Source organism: Xiphophorus hellerii, chromosome 11, assembly GCF_003331165.1.
Source record: "Xiphophorus hellerii strain 12219 chromosome 11, Xiphophorus_hellerii-4.1, whole genome shotgun sequence".
Classification (NCBI taxonomy): Eukaryota; Metazoa; Chordata; class Actinopteri; order Cyprinodontiformes; family Poeciliidae; genus Xiphophorus; species Xiphophorus hellerii.
In genome coordinates this window covers 25,143,927-25,158,135 of record NC_045682.1, presented here as the reverse complement: position 1 = coordinate 25,158,135, position 14,209 = coordinate 25,143,927, and the positions used below count along the sequence as shown (strand labels likewise).

The window sequence follows — 14,209 nt, the reverse complement described above, 5'->3', positions numbered from 1 at the left end:
TTAGCTGGGAAGACAGCATTATAAAGCAGAAAAGCTTGATGGGATCAGTTTCTTCATGGTGAGCCTCAGGCCAATGCAGACACAAAGAAACTGTTTTCTTGTCGAAGAAATGTTGAGAACATCTGATGTGCTGCTTGTTGATAAAAGGGAAGTTGCGAAATAAAGAAAAACAAATATAACCAGTTATAAATATATGTTTTAGAAGAAAAATCACAGTAGAGTTAAATCTATACAAATGCTACAAAACATGGCTAAATGTTGCATGCACATTTATTGTAGATTCATGGAAGAGGTTTTGCTCCCAATCTAGTAGTGGAAATGTTCAGAAAAATATCTAGAAGGGTGTTTCATTCTTCCACCACAGCATGTTGTAAAGTATGATTCTACAGAGCTCCGTTTTTCTCAAGCAACACGTTATAATTATTATAATTTATTTATGGAAAAATAAAAACATGTTTGATGTCAGAGTGGAAGTCCTCTCTATTGCTCGTCCTTCTCAGACTAGCAGTTGGACTAACTAATCTGTTTTTGTCCAAATAAAGGAACGAAGAGTATTTCCTTTAGGTAAGATATCAGCAGCTTGGAACCGTCAAAAGAAATCCTGAATTTGCTGAACTACATATTTTAGTTGGACTGTAAGATCCCAGTTGTCTGAACAATCCAGGAGTAGTATCGTGAAACACGGGTGTAGATGCCGTATTTTCCTTTCTCGGCACAGCCCTCCCCCCAGCTGACGATGCCGGTGAGAAACCAAGTTCCTTTGTAGTTGGTGGCATGCGGGCCGCCGCTGTCTCCCTGGCACGAATCGCTCAGTCCGTCTGCAAAGCCGGCACAGAACATGAACCGGGTGATGTGGTCCCGGCTACTCTGTTTGCACAGGGTTCGGTCCGCAAGAGGAGCCGATAACTTCTGAAGCTTGTCAGCTTCAAGACCTTTGTCCCTTATCCGTCCCCAGCCACTCACCACAGAGCTACTGGAGTCTTTCAGGAGGTCCTGTATGAAGGCGCTTGGGCCCACGCATATGGGACGTCTCTCATTGGACAGTTCCACAGGAGTGGCGAGCTTCAGCAGGGCGATATCGTGATTAAACTGCGAGTGATTCGAGTTGTAGCGGGGGTGGATGTGCTCCTCCGCCACTTCATGGTTGCTCTCTGAAGCCTCGACCACATTCACATCATGTTCACCTGGAAATGTTGATGACATGAGAGCTTGACATTGTATGAAACAATAAAATATTAAAAACTAGTTGTGATTAGCTTCCAAGCATATACAGAAAATTCAGTGTAACCACGTTTATTTCATCTACTGGTTGTAATTCTTGTTTTTCTCAGCATGGGGTGCTGTTGTGATAGAGAGGTCTAAAAGTACCGGAAGTTGAAAAAACTTCTTGTTTAAGAACTTTGGCACTTTAACTGATAAAACGGAAGTGAATGACATTTTGGAGCCGAGACTTATTGGAGAAGACGACTTTATGGACCTTACCAGAGGAGCCGCTTTTCATTGGCTGATGCCCATTCTACGTGGTCACGTGCGTGGCCGTCTGACAAACACACTTAGCTTCGGGATCCGGACCAAGATGGCGACCGGACCAGTCGCTGTGTGATGTAGCTGAGACACAGATTTCAATTTTCAGTCCTCCTTGCCAACATAATGTTCTCTTTTTGATCCAGGAATGTCTGTAACTTCTATGTTTGTTCTATTCAACCTGATCAAGAGTCACATTGTTGTTAAGACTGCGATCAAGGACGAGAAAAGGCTAGGAGCTAACAAGCTAACCTCTGGGTTCAACGGTCATCTTCCAGATCAACGTATACTACGATGCAACGATCGGAGCACGGCTTTAAAAGAAAAGAGAAAGGGAAATCTAAATCTATAGCTACAGACTTGCACAAAGACACGATGTCATCGACTGCAGCTAGTGGTCCCCGGATTTGCTCCCCATCTGATCCAGCTGCAGGTATCCCTGCCTCCGATCATAACTATATTGGTTCCATGGACAGACAGAGCCCTGATCTGTCTCCTCTACTGGATTCTGACCCAGATACCCCTGCTAAACCAGAGGAAAAGAAACTAAAAGGTGACTTGTCTCTCTTTCAATTGCAAGACAACATCGCTAAGATAATCAATGATCGCTCTGATAAATTAGAAAATATGGTCAGCTGTAACACCGTTAGCATCGATGCTCTGAAGAAGTCAATTGACTTCATTTTTACGGAAATTGAAACGCTAAAATCCGACGTGAAAGCTGTGAGCTCCATATCGGAAAACACTGTGCAGAAAATGGCTGAAGTAGAAATGAGAATAAACGAAACTGAACGATACCAACGTAGATGGAATTTAAGGCTACACGGAATCCCAGAAGATAAGCATGAAAACATCAGAGCCAAAGTTAGCGACATCTGCTGTGCTGTTGTTGGAGAGAACCAGGTAAAGATGAAAGAAAGTATTGACATCGCTCATCGTCTGGGTCGCTTCAACGACCAACAGAGGGCGCCGAGAACCACTATGATCCGCTTCACCAACAGATCATCCCGCGACCTGGTATGGAAAATGGCCAAGAGCAGCAGCTTTCTGAAGGAAAACAGGCTGAGGTTTACAGAGGATCTCACCACAGCTGACAAGGCTCAGCGAGAAAAACTGTGGCCATTAATTGACGCAGCCCGGAAAGAAGGAAAAAAGGCCCATTTTGCTGGAGTCCGTGTGATCATTGAGGGAAAAGAAATCAAGTCACCGCTGTCCCCAACTGGACAGAATGTCATTCCTGTCCTTATGGACACAACAAGCCCTTCATAGGCATGGTCACAGGTTCTGCTCAGTTGGTCACCTACAAAACCTACACACTTAATATTTGGATCCTTTTCTATCTTCTAATTCTGGAAGGCAGTTTGCCTATTTACATTATCTTAATTCACTCTATGTTTAAAAAATAATTATATGTTTATTGAATTCTGGTTTGACTGTGCTTTGCTAAATGTATTTACTATGTTGTTAAGTACAGTCTCTGCTTTGCTGTGCATTTCAGCACTTTTCATATCATTTTGAATTTATTGTCCTTGATAGTTATTAATGCAGCTATACTGTTCCAAACTGCAAGCTTCTTCTAAGTCTTAGTATCTGACATTCTAAATCACCTTAGCTCCATTCTGTTCATGGTTTAAATTACACCATTCCGGGTCTGTAGGTTGTTTTCTGTGTCCACTTATCCTACATTGTCCCTTTCAATCTTCTCATTAAATGCCAGGGGTTTAAGAGAAAATGTTAAACGAAAAGCTTTATTTTTATTTGCCAAACAACAAAAGTCTGATTTTTGTTTTTTTCAAGAGTCACATAGTGTAGCAAATGATGCATCCTTTTGGAAAACTCAATGGGGAAATGAGTTATGGTTTTCTCATGGCTCAGAAAGATCAGCAGGGGTTACTATTTTAAAAAACAACTTTAATGGTTCTGTTCTACACTCAGAAAGTGATCCTAATGGCCACTATATAATTTTAATCCTGAATATCAACAACTATATTACCCTTCTTGCCAATGTATATGGATATAATTCAAAACCTGAAAATGATTTTTTACTTGATAGATTAGAATCTAGCTTTTTACACTGGTTATCAAAATACCCAAATGCTCTTCTTTTAATGGGTGGAGATTTCAACGTTGCTTTGAACAGCTCCCTAGATCGATGGCCTCCAAGTGTTAATAATACTTCTTCTATTAACTTGTCCTCTTTTATACAAAAATTTAATCTCATAGATATATGGAGGGAAAAAAACCCTGTTTCTAGAGCTTACACATGGTCTAATAAGCCTCGCTCATTAATGTCTCGCATAGATTACTGGTTAGTTTCTGATTGCTTACATAAGAATAACATTACTCCTAGAATATTAACAACACCTTTAACTGATCACAAAGCAATATCATTGATTGCCTCATTCTGTCCTAACATTACTCCCACATTCAAAAGTTCTTATTGGAAACTTAATAATTCCATCTTAAAAAATGTGCTAGTAATTGATAAAGTCAAATTATTAATAAACCATTTCTGGAAAAAAGCCTTAATTAATAACAATTTCTCTAGAAATTGGGAACTCCTTAAATTTGAAGTTACAAAATATTTCAGAGAGTTTGGTGCCTCTCTATCTAAATCCAGGAGAGATGAAGAAACAAATGTAATATCCAGAATAACTGAAATTACTCAAATCTCACCTGAAAATTTATCTGAAAATGACTTAAAGGATTTAATCATTCAACAAAATAAATTAAATGAAATATACAGAAGGAAAGCAGAGGGGGCTTTTGTGAGATCGAGAAGGAAATGGCTGGAGGAAGGGGAACAAAACACTGCGTATTTCTTTCAATTAGAAAGAACCCGTGGTCAATTCAACTCAATTCAAAAACTTAACATTAACAACTTTATCACTGATGATCCCCAAACAATAGCAAAGTATTGCTCTACTTTCTACAGTGAGTTGTATGAATCACACTATAATAAATGTGAATCTGAAATTTTCTTTACACATCTTACTGAAACTAAGTCAATTAATGATGACCAAAGGAATGTCTGTGATAGTCCCCTATCTCCTGCTGAAGTCCTGTCTGCCATCAAGCACCTAAAACTCAACAAATCTCCAGGAGTTGACGGCCTAACTTCAGAATTCTACATCACCTTCGCAGAACAACTGGCCCCGTTCCTCCACCGGCTGTTTGCAGAATGCATTGATAACCAAATTCTTCCTCCCACTCTGTGTCAAGGCCTTTTGACATTAATCCCCAAACCTAAAAAAGACCCCCTTCTGATTGATAATTGGCGTCCAATCTGCCTTCTTAATAATGACTATAAAATTCTAGCTCAAATTTTTGCGATGAGAATGAAAAGTGTTCTTAACTTTATAATTGATGAAACTCAAAATGGTTTCATGACACAAAGACATATAGCCAACAACATCAGGCTGGTGTTGGATCTGATTGACTATGCAGATTTGTGCCATGATGACAGCCTTATATTATTTTTAGATTTCCGTAAAGCCTTTGACACCATTGAGCATAATTTTGTTTTTCAAACATTAGAGAAATTTGGTTTTGGCCCTTACTTTTGTGCTGCAATCAAAACCATGTATAAAAATGCTAACTGTTCAATCAAGCTTCATGCTGGTACGTCTCCCAGATTTGATCTAAAGCGAGGTGTGAGGCAAGGTTGCCCGCTGTCCCCATACCTCTTTTTGATCTGCTCTCAATTACTTTCAGATTTCATTAAACTCAACCATTTGAAAGGTATCTCTTTTGCTGATAAAAATATTATAATTAGTCAACTAGCCGACGATACCACTTTATTTTTAAAGGATGCTTCTCAGGTTTCTTTAGCAATTAATATTGTTGAGAAATTTTCTAGAGCCTCTGGACTCTACCTTAACATTGATAAATGTGAACTTTTAGCCCTTAAAAATTGTAACAAACCCTCTATTTATAATATTCCTGTTAAAGAATCGGTCACTTATCTCGGCATAATGATCAACAAAGATCAAGATTCTAGAAATGCTCTGAACTTTAATCCTATTGTAGAAAATGTACAAAAGAAACTAAATTCTTGGCTTCAAAGAGATTTATCAATTCAAGGAAGAATTTTGCTAACCAAAGCAGAAGGCATCTCCCGTTTAACTTATCCAGCTTTGTCTCTTTCTGTAAATAAACAAACAATTGACATCATTGATAAAATGCTTTATAGATTTGTATGGAAAAATAGGATTCATTATATCAGGAAATCAGTCTTAATGAACTCATTTGAACTTGGTGGCCTCAATTGTCTTGATTTCTCAACCTTAAACAATACATTCAAAATAAACTGGATTAAACAGTTTCTCAAAAATCCAACCTCAATCTGGAATTTTATACCCAACTATTTATTCTCAAAACTTGGTGGCCTTAAATTTATTCTCCTTTGCAACTACAAAATTGAAAAACTACCCATAAAGCTATCTAATTTTCACAAACAAATGCTTCTTTCCTGGTCTCTAATTTACAAGCATAATTTCTCACCCCATCGATATTATATTTGGAACAATGGAGACATTTTGTACAAGCATAAATCTTTATTCTTGGAAAATTGGTTTGAACATGGAATCATCTTGGTTCAGCAGCTTTTTAGACCTGATGGTGTCTTAATGTCTTATTCTGAACTTCTAGAAAGGTTTGGTCTCCCCATACCACCAAAGGAATATGCACTTGTTTTTGATGCCATCCCATCTGGTGTTATGATGCTTCTTAAATCTTCTGTAACTTCTGTTCTGACTCCTCCAGGTCTAGACGCTGCTGTCACTAATGTTGGTCAAATCTGTTTTTCCACAAGAAAGCGAAAGAACAACCGTGATGTGCGTGCCTTATTCCAGAAGGACATCGTCTCTGTTCCTAATGTTATCTCTTATTGGAATAACTTTGCCCCCAACCTGAACTGGAAAAAAATCTGGTGTCTTCCATCTAAATATTTAATTATTAATAAAATCAAAGAAGTGTCTTTTAAGATAATCCATCGTTTTTATCCCTGCAAATTTTTCCTTCAACGATACAAAAAAGACATTGACACAAACTGTTCATTTTGCCAACTCTATGTAGAAGATCTCTGTCACTTATTCTGGTCATGCTATTTCTCTTGTATTTTCTGGCAAGATATTTGTACGTTTATTTCCCAAAGAATTCTTGATAACTTTTCCCTCACTTATATAAATATGTTGTTTGGATTCTTCTCTTATCCCACTAACAAAACCAAACATTTTTATATTATCAATCTAATTTTATTAGTCGCAAAATATCATATACATAAATCTAAATTCTCAAATCAGAAACCTCGCTTTTCAGCCTTTAAAGTGGAATTCAAACAATATATTACATCTCTCCAGTATTCAAGGAATAGAAAAGCAATTAAGACAGTGGATATGTGCTCTCACTTTAACATCTTTCTAAGTTAACTTTTTTATTTATTTATTTGCTTTTCATTTTGTTTGTGCTTCCTATGTAACACCCTGGCATTGTTGTCTTGTCTGTTTTGCTACTTATTGCGTTGAGTCTGCTATTTTGTAAACCCCTTTATTGTCAATAAAAAAAAAAAAAAAAAAAAAAAAAAACACACTTAGCTTCCCGTTAGCTAAGTACAGCATAATGGCAGAACTGATACAACTTCTACACCTTGAAGCCTGTCTGCTACACAGTCTTACGATAGCTAAACAGATCAATATGCAATGTGTCTGTATCTGACATACACTAAAGATTTTATTTTAGCAGAAAAGGCTTTGGACTAAACTGTTACTCGTGTTAGCCACGTTAGCACCAAGTACAGCTAGTCAATCAACCATCGCTGTGTTCAGGGAAGCGCTGATTAATAATCGAGAAATAAATATCAAGCCTGGAAACTTGATACCGTAACGGACTGAATGTTATGTTTTTAACGTAATCTTGGCTCGGCTTGCGGGGCGCAGGCGGTTGCCACGGTAACACGTGTGCTTAAACTACAAAGAGAGAGAGAGAGAGTAAAAATGTAGGAGTGGTTTTGAGTTGATCACCTGTTCGGGTTATTTTACCTTTGTTTACCTTTGCTGTGGCTCATTACAGCCGCTGTAGTTTCTAAGTTGGACTAATTACCTCGTTCGTTTGTGAGTTTACGTCATTCACAAAAACATCAAATAGAACAAATATATTTCATACACAACAAATGGCTTCTACCGCGGTAATTATGTGAAATTAAATGAATTATATCCCAGCTTCAGAAGATTTGCCTTTACCTTTACATAGCTCTTTGGTTCCTCCTGTCTATGGCAAGCCGTTTTAACATAAATTCGGTTTCGTCTGACTATCCGTAATTACGTTCCAGATATCTAAAATTGCATTTTGACTAGACCAAACTACATTCTGACTATCCGGAATGGTAATTTAAGATATCTGTATTTACATTCTGACTAGGAAGAATAATAATTCAAGATATCTTCAATTACATTTTGACTAGTCAAAATTCCTTTCAAGATATCTCAAATGACGTCACAGGATCCGTCATTGGAAGGGTCATACATCCGTAATTATAATTTAAGATATCTCGAACGTAATTATGACTAGTCAGAATGTCAATTTAAGATATCTTAAATGGAAAAGCTGAATAATTCAAGATATCTCTAATTCATTTAGAGATATCTTAAAAGGAATTTTGACTAGTCAAAATTACAATTCAAGATATCTTTAATTTAGTTTTGTCTAGTCATTATGTGCTTTTAAGATATCTATAATTTACTTTTCACTATTCAAAACTACATTTCTCCTATCCAAAAATACATTTAAGATATCTTGAATTATGTTGTCATTTAAGATATCTTTAATTAGAATTATGACTAGTCAAAACTAAAATCGAGATATCTTGAATTTACTTTATGACTAGTCATAATTTAATTGTAGATATCTGAAATGTGTATTTCAGATAGTCAATAATTCATTGTAGATATCTTGAATTGACGTCTCCATACAACTCAATGGTAAATCTGACGTCATTTCGACTAGTCAGAATGTAATTAGAGATATCTTAAATAGGTATTATGACTAGTCAGAATGTAATTAGAGATATCTTAAATCGCTAAAACGTCTAGTCATAAGACAGTTTAAGATATCTGGAATGTAAGGGCGGCAAAACCGAATTTATGTTAAAACGGCTTGCCATATCTTGTCAGTCTGTAGCTTCTCATATTGACGTCATCAAACCAAATTTCAGATCTACCATAACTGAGTGACACCTGCTGGCCTCAGGTTTGCAACCAGCTTGTGACTGAGAAACCAGTAACCTCCTCCCAGATGATGACATGAACTTGTTAGTTCCTCTGTCCATTTAATAGCTGATATATTGTGAAAATCCGGTAGAAATGATGCACTAATCGAGTCATGTTTACATAGAAACAACGCGCCGCGAGGCTTTGCTTGTGAGACTTGCGGTCACGTGGGTCGGTTGTGGGCGGAGCTTGGTAAGGTCCATGGCCACATGAGTAAAAAAATGCAGATTTTCAGTAATTAATGTCTGAACCGTATTATTTTCCATGTACAAAGCTGAAGTGATATTCCCGACGTCATGTTTTTCCGTTTGTCCTTTTTTACCCCATGTCATAAACTGTGAAGCTGCGTTGCGACAACTCAAGTTGAGTGCTAATAGTGTTGCTGGTTAGTAGCGTCATCCTAGTGTTATATGGATCATTCGTGTAAAAAAGGACTATTTTTTCATTTTTGCAACTCGGAGAAAATGTTTCTTTTTGAGAATAAAGAACCCCTTTTATTTGAAGGTCTGTGTGCTCTGTTAATCCCAGTTTAATCAGTTTTAAGGTATACAGTTAGATATTCTTTTGTTTTGTCTTACCAAGTCTTACGAAGATAGCGTATTCTTTATGTTTGGCCACCTCCAGGCAGTGGGCTGCAGTGATTACCCAAAATTCACTTAGCAGAGAGCCTCCACAGATAGGCAGCGTTTTGTTTCGCTTGGGTGAAAAAGCCATCAGGCCCACCTGCAAACACACATAGCAACACTTGTACTTTAGTCATCAGTTCATCAAATGTAAACATATAAACCTCACCACAGTCTTGTGTTGGTTTTTAACACAGCAATAACTATTTCCAATGTCTTTTCAATTGTTTTTGTCCCAGGACAGGTTTCTACTCTCCAGTCTCAGTTCTGCTGTAGACTTTTAAAATGTTCAAACATCAAAATAACGCCAGCCCTCCCTTGCCACATGGTCAGTGTTTACAATTCGATAGGATAGTTCCAGGTCTAAAACAATAAAGTATATCTCGTATTTGACAAAAAAACATGTTTATAATCTCCAGACTTTGGGAAAGGTGCAGATCCAATTACATCTGGTACAAGACAAACACAGCATTTCAGAAAAAGAGTGTCATCCTGACAGTCAAACATTGTCGTGGTGGTGTGATGGTCTGGGGCTGCTTTGCTGCTGCAGGACCTGGATGGTTTGCCATACATAGTTTAAGTAAAATGTTGTTGTTTTTTCCCCCCAAAAGGTTTAAATTTGTTTAGTAAACAAAAAAAACGAAAACTAAAGTGTAAGTGTAAGCTAAAAAAGCTAAAGTGTGGCAAAAATACATAGATAAAAAAGAACATAATAAATCTATTGAATCTGTTTATGATACATGACATTCCAATGTTTCAGTGATAGATGCTGCTAACTTCCGTGTCTCTTCCACCAATTTAAATATGGATGTCCTGTACAATCAAGAACTGATTAGAAGCATGAAAAAACATATTTCTGAGTATTTTTCAGCTTATACTGTAACCTTAATAAAAGCCTGCTTAGGGCCTACAGACTCTGGCATGCCTAAAAAATAAAGTGTATTTCCAACTAGTTATCTTCAATAAACTAGAATATGCATTCTGATAAGGCTAATTTTTTAAAATAAAAGAGCCTTCTAAAAACAGCAACCTTTAAGCAGGTATTACACATAGCTTTTCTTGAGCCCACATTTTTGTAGTACATTTATTGTCTGATGTAATATTTTAATCTTAAATGTCAGCTAAAAACAGAAATAAAGGCTTGGAAACTTCAGGGTAATTAATCTACAGGTGTTTCATTTGTAACTTAAATTAATGAAATAAATTGACATGTCAAAAATAGTCTAATATATGGAATATTATTGTGAGAATCTGGAAAGATTAGGCTAAAATTAATGGTGGAGATAAAGAAACATCTCATATGCAAGGAAACATTGTGAGGTAGTATTTGTGTCATATAATAGTTGGAAAAGAAGCAAGAAAAAGATTAATCACAGTTTTCCGACATGTTAATACATTGTTTTTAATCCAATGTAAAGAGAAACCAATAGCTTTGATTCCATACAAAACAAAATAAGTTATCCGTCAAAAATAATCATTCTCTTTATGCATTCAGTAACACTACCTGCCAAGGTATCTCGCCAGGTGTGGCTTCATCTCCTCCAACAATCCTCTCGTCCACGTTCTTTTGGGCTACGATGGTGGGGAGCACAGGCAAATCCCAGGAACGCTTTTGTCTGGGACTTTTGCTGTCATCTAGCTCTGCTGTAGAGTTGATAGTCTCGGCTTGATTTAAGGAGGAACTTGAATCCAACCCAACTGATCTGACATTTAATACAGAATCTGCTGAGTTGTTGAACAGTTTTGATTCGTTCATTGGAGAGTTGAGGTAATCCTCGATTTCTTCAGTGTAATCATAGTCGTAATCCTGTCTGGTGGAGTTAGTTGAGTTGGAGGATTGTGTCCACCTGAAAGATCTGGCAACCAGGCCAGAGGACAAGCTTATGATACCACAACTGAACGGCCCTGAGGGGAAAATAAGGCAAAAAAGGGGAGATTAGTTAGTTTTATCACTTAAAGATCATCTGTAAACTTAACAACTTCTGTTTAATTCGGTTTTCCAATGTTTTTATTGGTAATATATTTTCATGCTATATAAACATTGTTGCAAAAATTATGAGTTGGTAGACTTCAGGTTTGCTCAGTGTATGCTTACCTTGTGGATTATTGGTAAGAATGGATTTAGTATTTTTTCTTGGAATTGGGGCTGTGAGATCTGCTGTCCTTTTTTCCATGTCAGTAGTGTAATTATCTGATAATTATTGTCTGCTCACTACTTGGCTCTACGCATCTTCACCCTGTCAGCCTCACTCAGTAGCAATGTCTTTTATTTGACAGCTGCGAACTGAAACGTCAGCTTGTTATGCCTTAAAGGATGGAGGATGTCAAACATGACGGGTCCAGCTTTCTGTCTTTTTACTGTATAACAACCAGCTGTCAACATTTCCAAATGAGAAACTCAAACATTTTCAGATTGACTTAAAAAAAAGACTTAACGTTGCAGATTTATGGGTAGTTTCATTCCAGCTTTATGAAAACCACATTAATTTGAAATAATTTGAAAGGTTCAAATTAGTTGAATTTATCTGTTGATTTTCCTGCTTTTAGAATTTTATAACTTTAGTATTTTTGGCAACATGATCTGTGTTATACCTTCTTTGCTAATTATTCTTAACATATTTTCAACTCTGAAGTCTTTATTGTACTGTCTAACATGGATGGATGCATTAATACAAGTAAATTAAGTTAATCTTAAAATTAAAATCTTGTTTTGTTTTGTTTTTTTCATGAAATGTGATTGTTAATCCAGACAGTATTCCTGAGATATTTTTTTTTTTTTTTTACAGCGTACAGTAAATTTTAATTTCAAAACTGTGTAATTTTTAAAAGCCAGTGTGGACACCTTCTTCTTTCCCAAAGGTTTGGAAACAAAGTTATACTTTTCTATCATCATGATTAGGCTGTTGCGATTTTAATACAGAAGTCTGCAAATGAGCATAACCTTCTCTGCTGCTGCATCTAATTTATGGAATGATTTACATATTCATGATGTGCTGGTTGTAACTTGTTGAGCTTGACAACTTTACTGTTGTTGCGTCATATTAAATTGCACTACCATGTGTTACTTTTTTAGTAAAATAACAAATTAATAACGTTCAGTATACTGTGCATATTCTTATATTTCTGTTTTTATGTGATCATTTTTGTTCCACGTGGTTTTGTTAAAAGTTTATCATTGTGGAATAGGAACTAAAGGACTAGAGACATCATGAAACAACCAGGAGAGTTTTCACTTGAAGAACAAAACACAAATAAATGCATCAATAGTTTTTAGCCACATTGAGGTGAGATAGAGTTTTATATTTTTGTTGACTTTTCCAGAATATGAATTATACACACTGAACATCTGAAAAATCTTGCTGATTTTTTAGATTACAGGTACCTGATGGTCTATGGAGCAGACATCAAACACTCTAAACAAGATTTTAACAATTGTTTTACAGTGCATGGGTACTTATAGGTGGTCTGTTTTTAACTTACCTGTCGGTTCACAGCTTTTTCTATCTGTCCCAACTTCGTAACCAGCTGCACAGTGACACACACGTTGGCGTCCTTCCATTTTGCAGAAATGTGCACACCCACCATTGTTGATCGAACACTGTTTGGCCGTTTCTGTAAAAAATTAAATCAAGTGTTAAATTGTAAACTAACACATCCGAACGCCAGGTCTTAAAAGAAAACATCATTGCTTGCTGTTACCACTTACCAATCTCACAGTTTTTACCGGTAAAGTCTTTTTTGCACCAGCATTTATAGGAGCTTAATTCATCCTCACAAACTCCTCCATTCTGACAGGGCTTTGACTCACACTGGTCACCATCTATGCACAAGCAATAAAAACAAACACAGTAGAGGGTCAGAGCTGATTTAACTTGTCAGTGTGGAAAGATGACAAATATTTGACTTACCAGTGTAGAGGGACCAGAATTGCATCTAGAAGTGAAACGTAAGTTAAAGAGAAGGTTTCAGTTTTTTCTTTTAATATTCAAAGCAGAAGGTTTGGTCCTTCTGGTGGTTCAACCTACAGTTTTTTCATCATCCTCGAACCACTCCCTGGCCTCCTCCATGGTGCATTGCTCCTCTCTACATTCTCGCTCCAGGTTGGCTTTCTGTAGCACTTCCTCGAGACGCCCACTGTTGAATCTCCGCTGTCGTTTCAGCACCACATGTGCCTTCTGCTGAGAGATAAACACGGTTTCTGAAAAGAAAACAGAGGGGGAAAACCTGATCAAACCTGATCTCACACTCTGAGATTATTTCATTTCAACTCTTATCACAGTTTCAGTTTGTAGTAAAATTGTCTGCTATATATTCTGATTAAAGTAACAGAGGTATATTGAATTGATGATAAAAGATAACGTTAAACCAAATGTGAATAACATATTCGGTGATAAATTTTAACTAATCTCAACAAAATATTCAATAAAATTACATTTCACAATCGGAATAACAAAGTATTTTGATGAAAATGTGCAGTAACTATCAAAAGAACAAAAAATCTTTTTTTTCACTTAATTCTAACTTTTCTATTCTGTATTTACTTTGATATGCTTTCAGAGGTGACGATGCTTAATGAGAACAGATTTTTCAGCTCCTATGCTTTCTAAATCTTTGTCTGTTTTTTCCAAAACAATCAAGTCCAAAAAGCTGCGGTTTACCTGTGTTGTCTTCTGTGATCTCAGCACTTGCTCCAGGAATCCCCAGTTGAAGACCAACAATGAAAACCAGCAGAAAAACTCTGGCCATTTTACTGCTGTTAGTGATCTGGCTCATTATGACACACAGACTCAAGCAGTG

General features: G+C 36.7%; 1 protein-coding gene across 1 annotated transcript; it reads right to left on the bottom strand.

Annotated features, from left to right (window-relative positions):
• Positions 1-178: 178 nt before the first annotated feature.
• On the bottom strand, positions 179-14,209 carry LOC116728004 (coagulation factor VII-like). The gene is made up of 8 exons (XM_032575714.1): positions 14,071-14,209; positions 13,438-13,610; positions 13,321-13,345; positions 13,119-13,232; positions 12,893-13,024; positions 10,917-11,317; positions 9,368-9,512; positions 179-1,184 (listed from the first exon to the last, which is right to left on the bottom strand). The coding sequence occupies exons 1-8, from the start codon at positions 14,183-14,185 to the stop codon at positions 625-627; spliced, it is 1,665 nt and encodes a 554-aa protein (XP_032431605.1). The 5' UTR covers positions 14,186-14,209; the 3' UTR covers positions 179-624.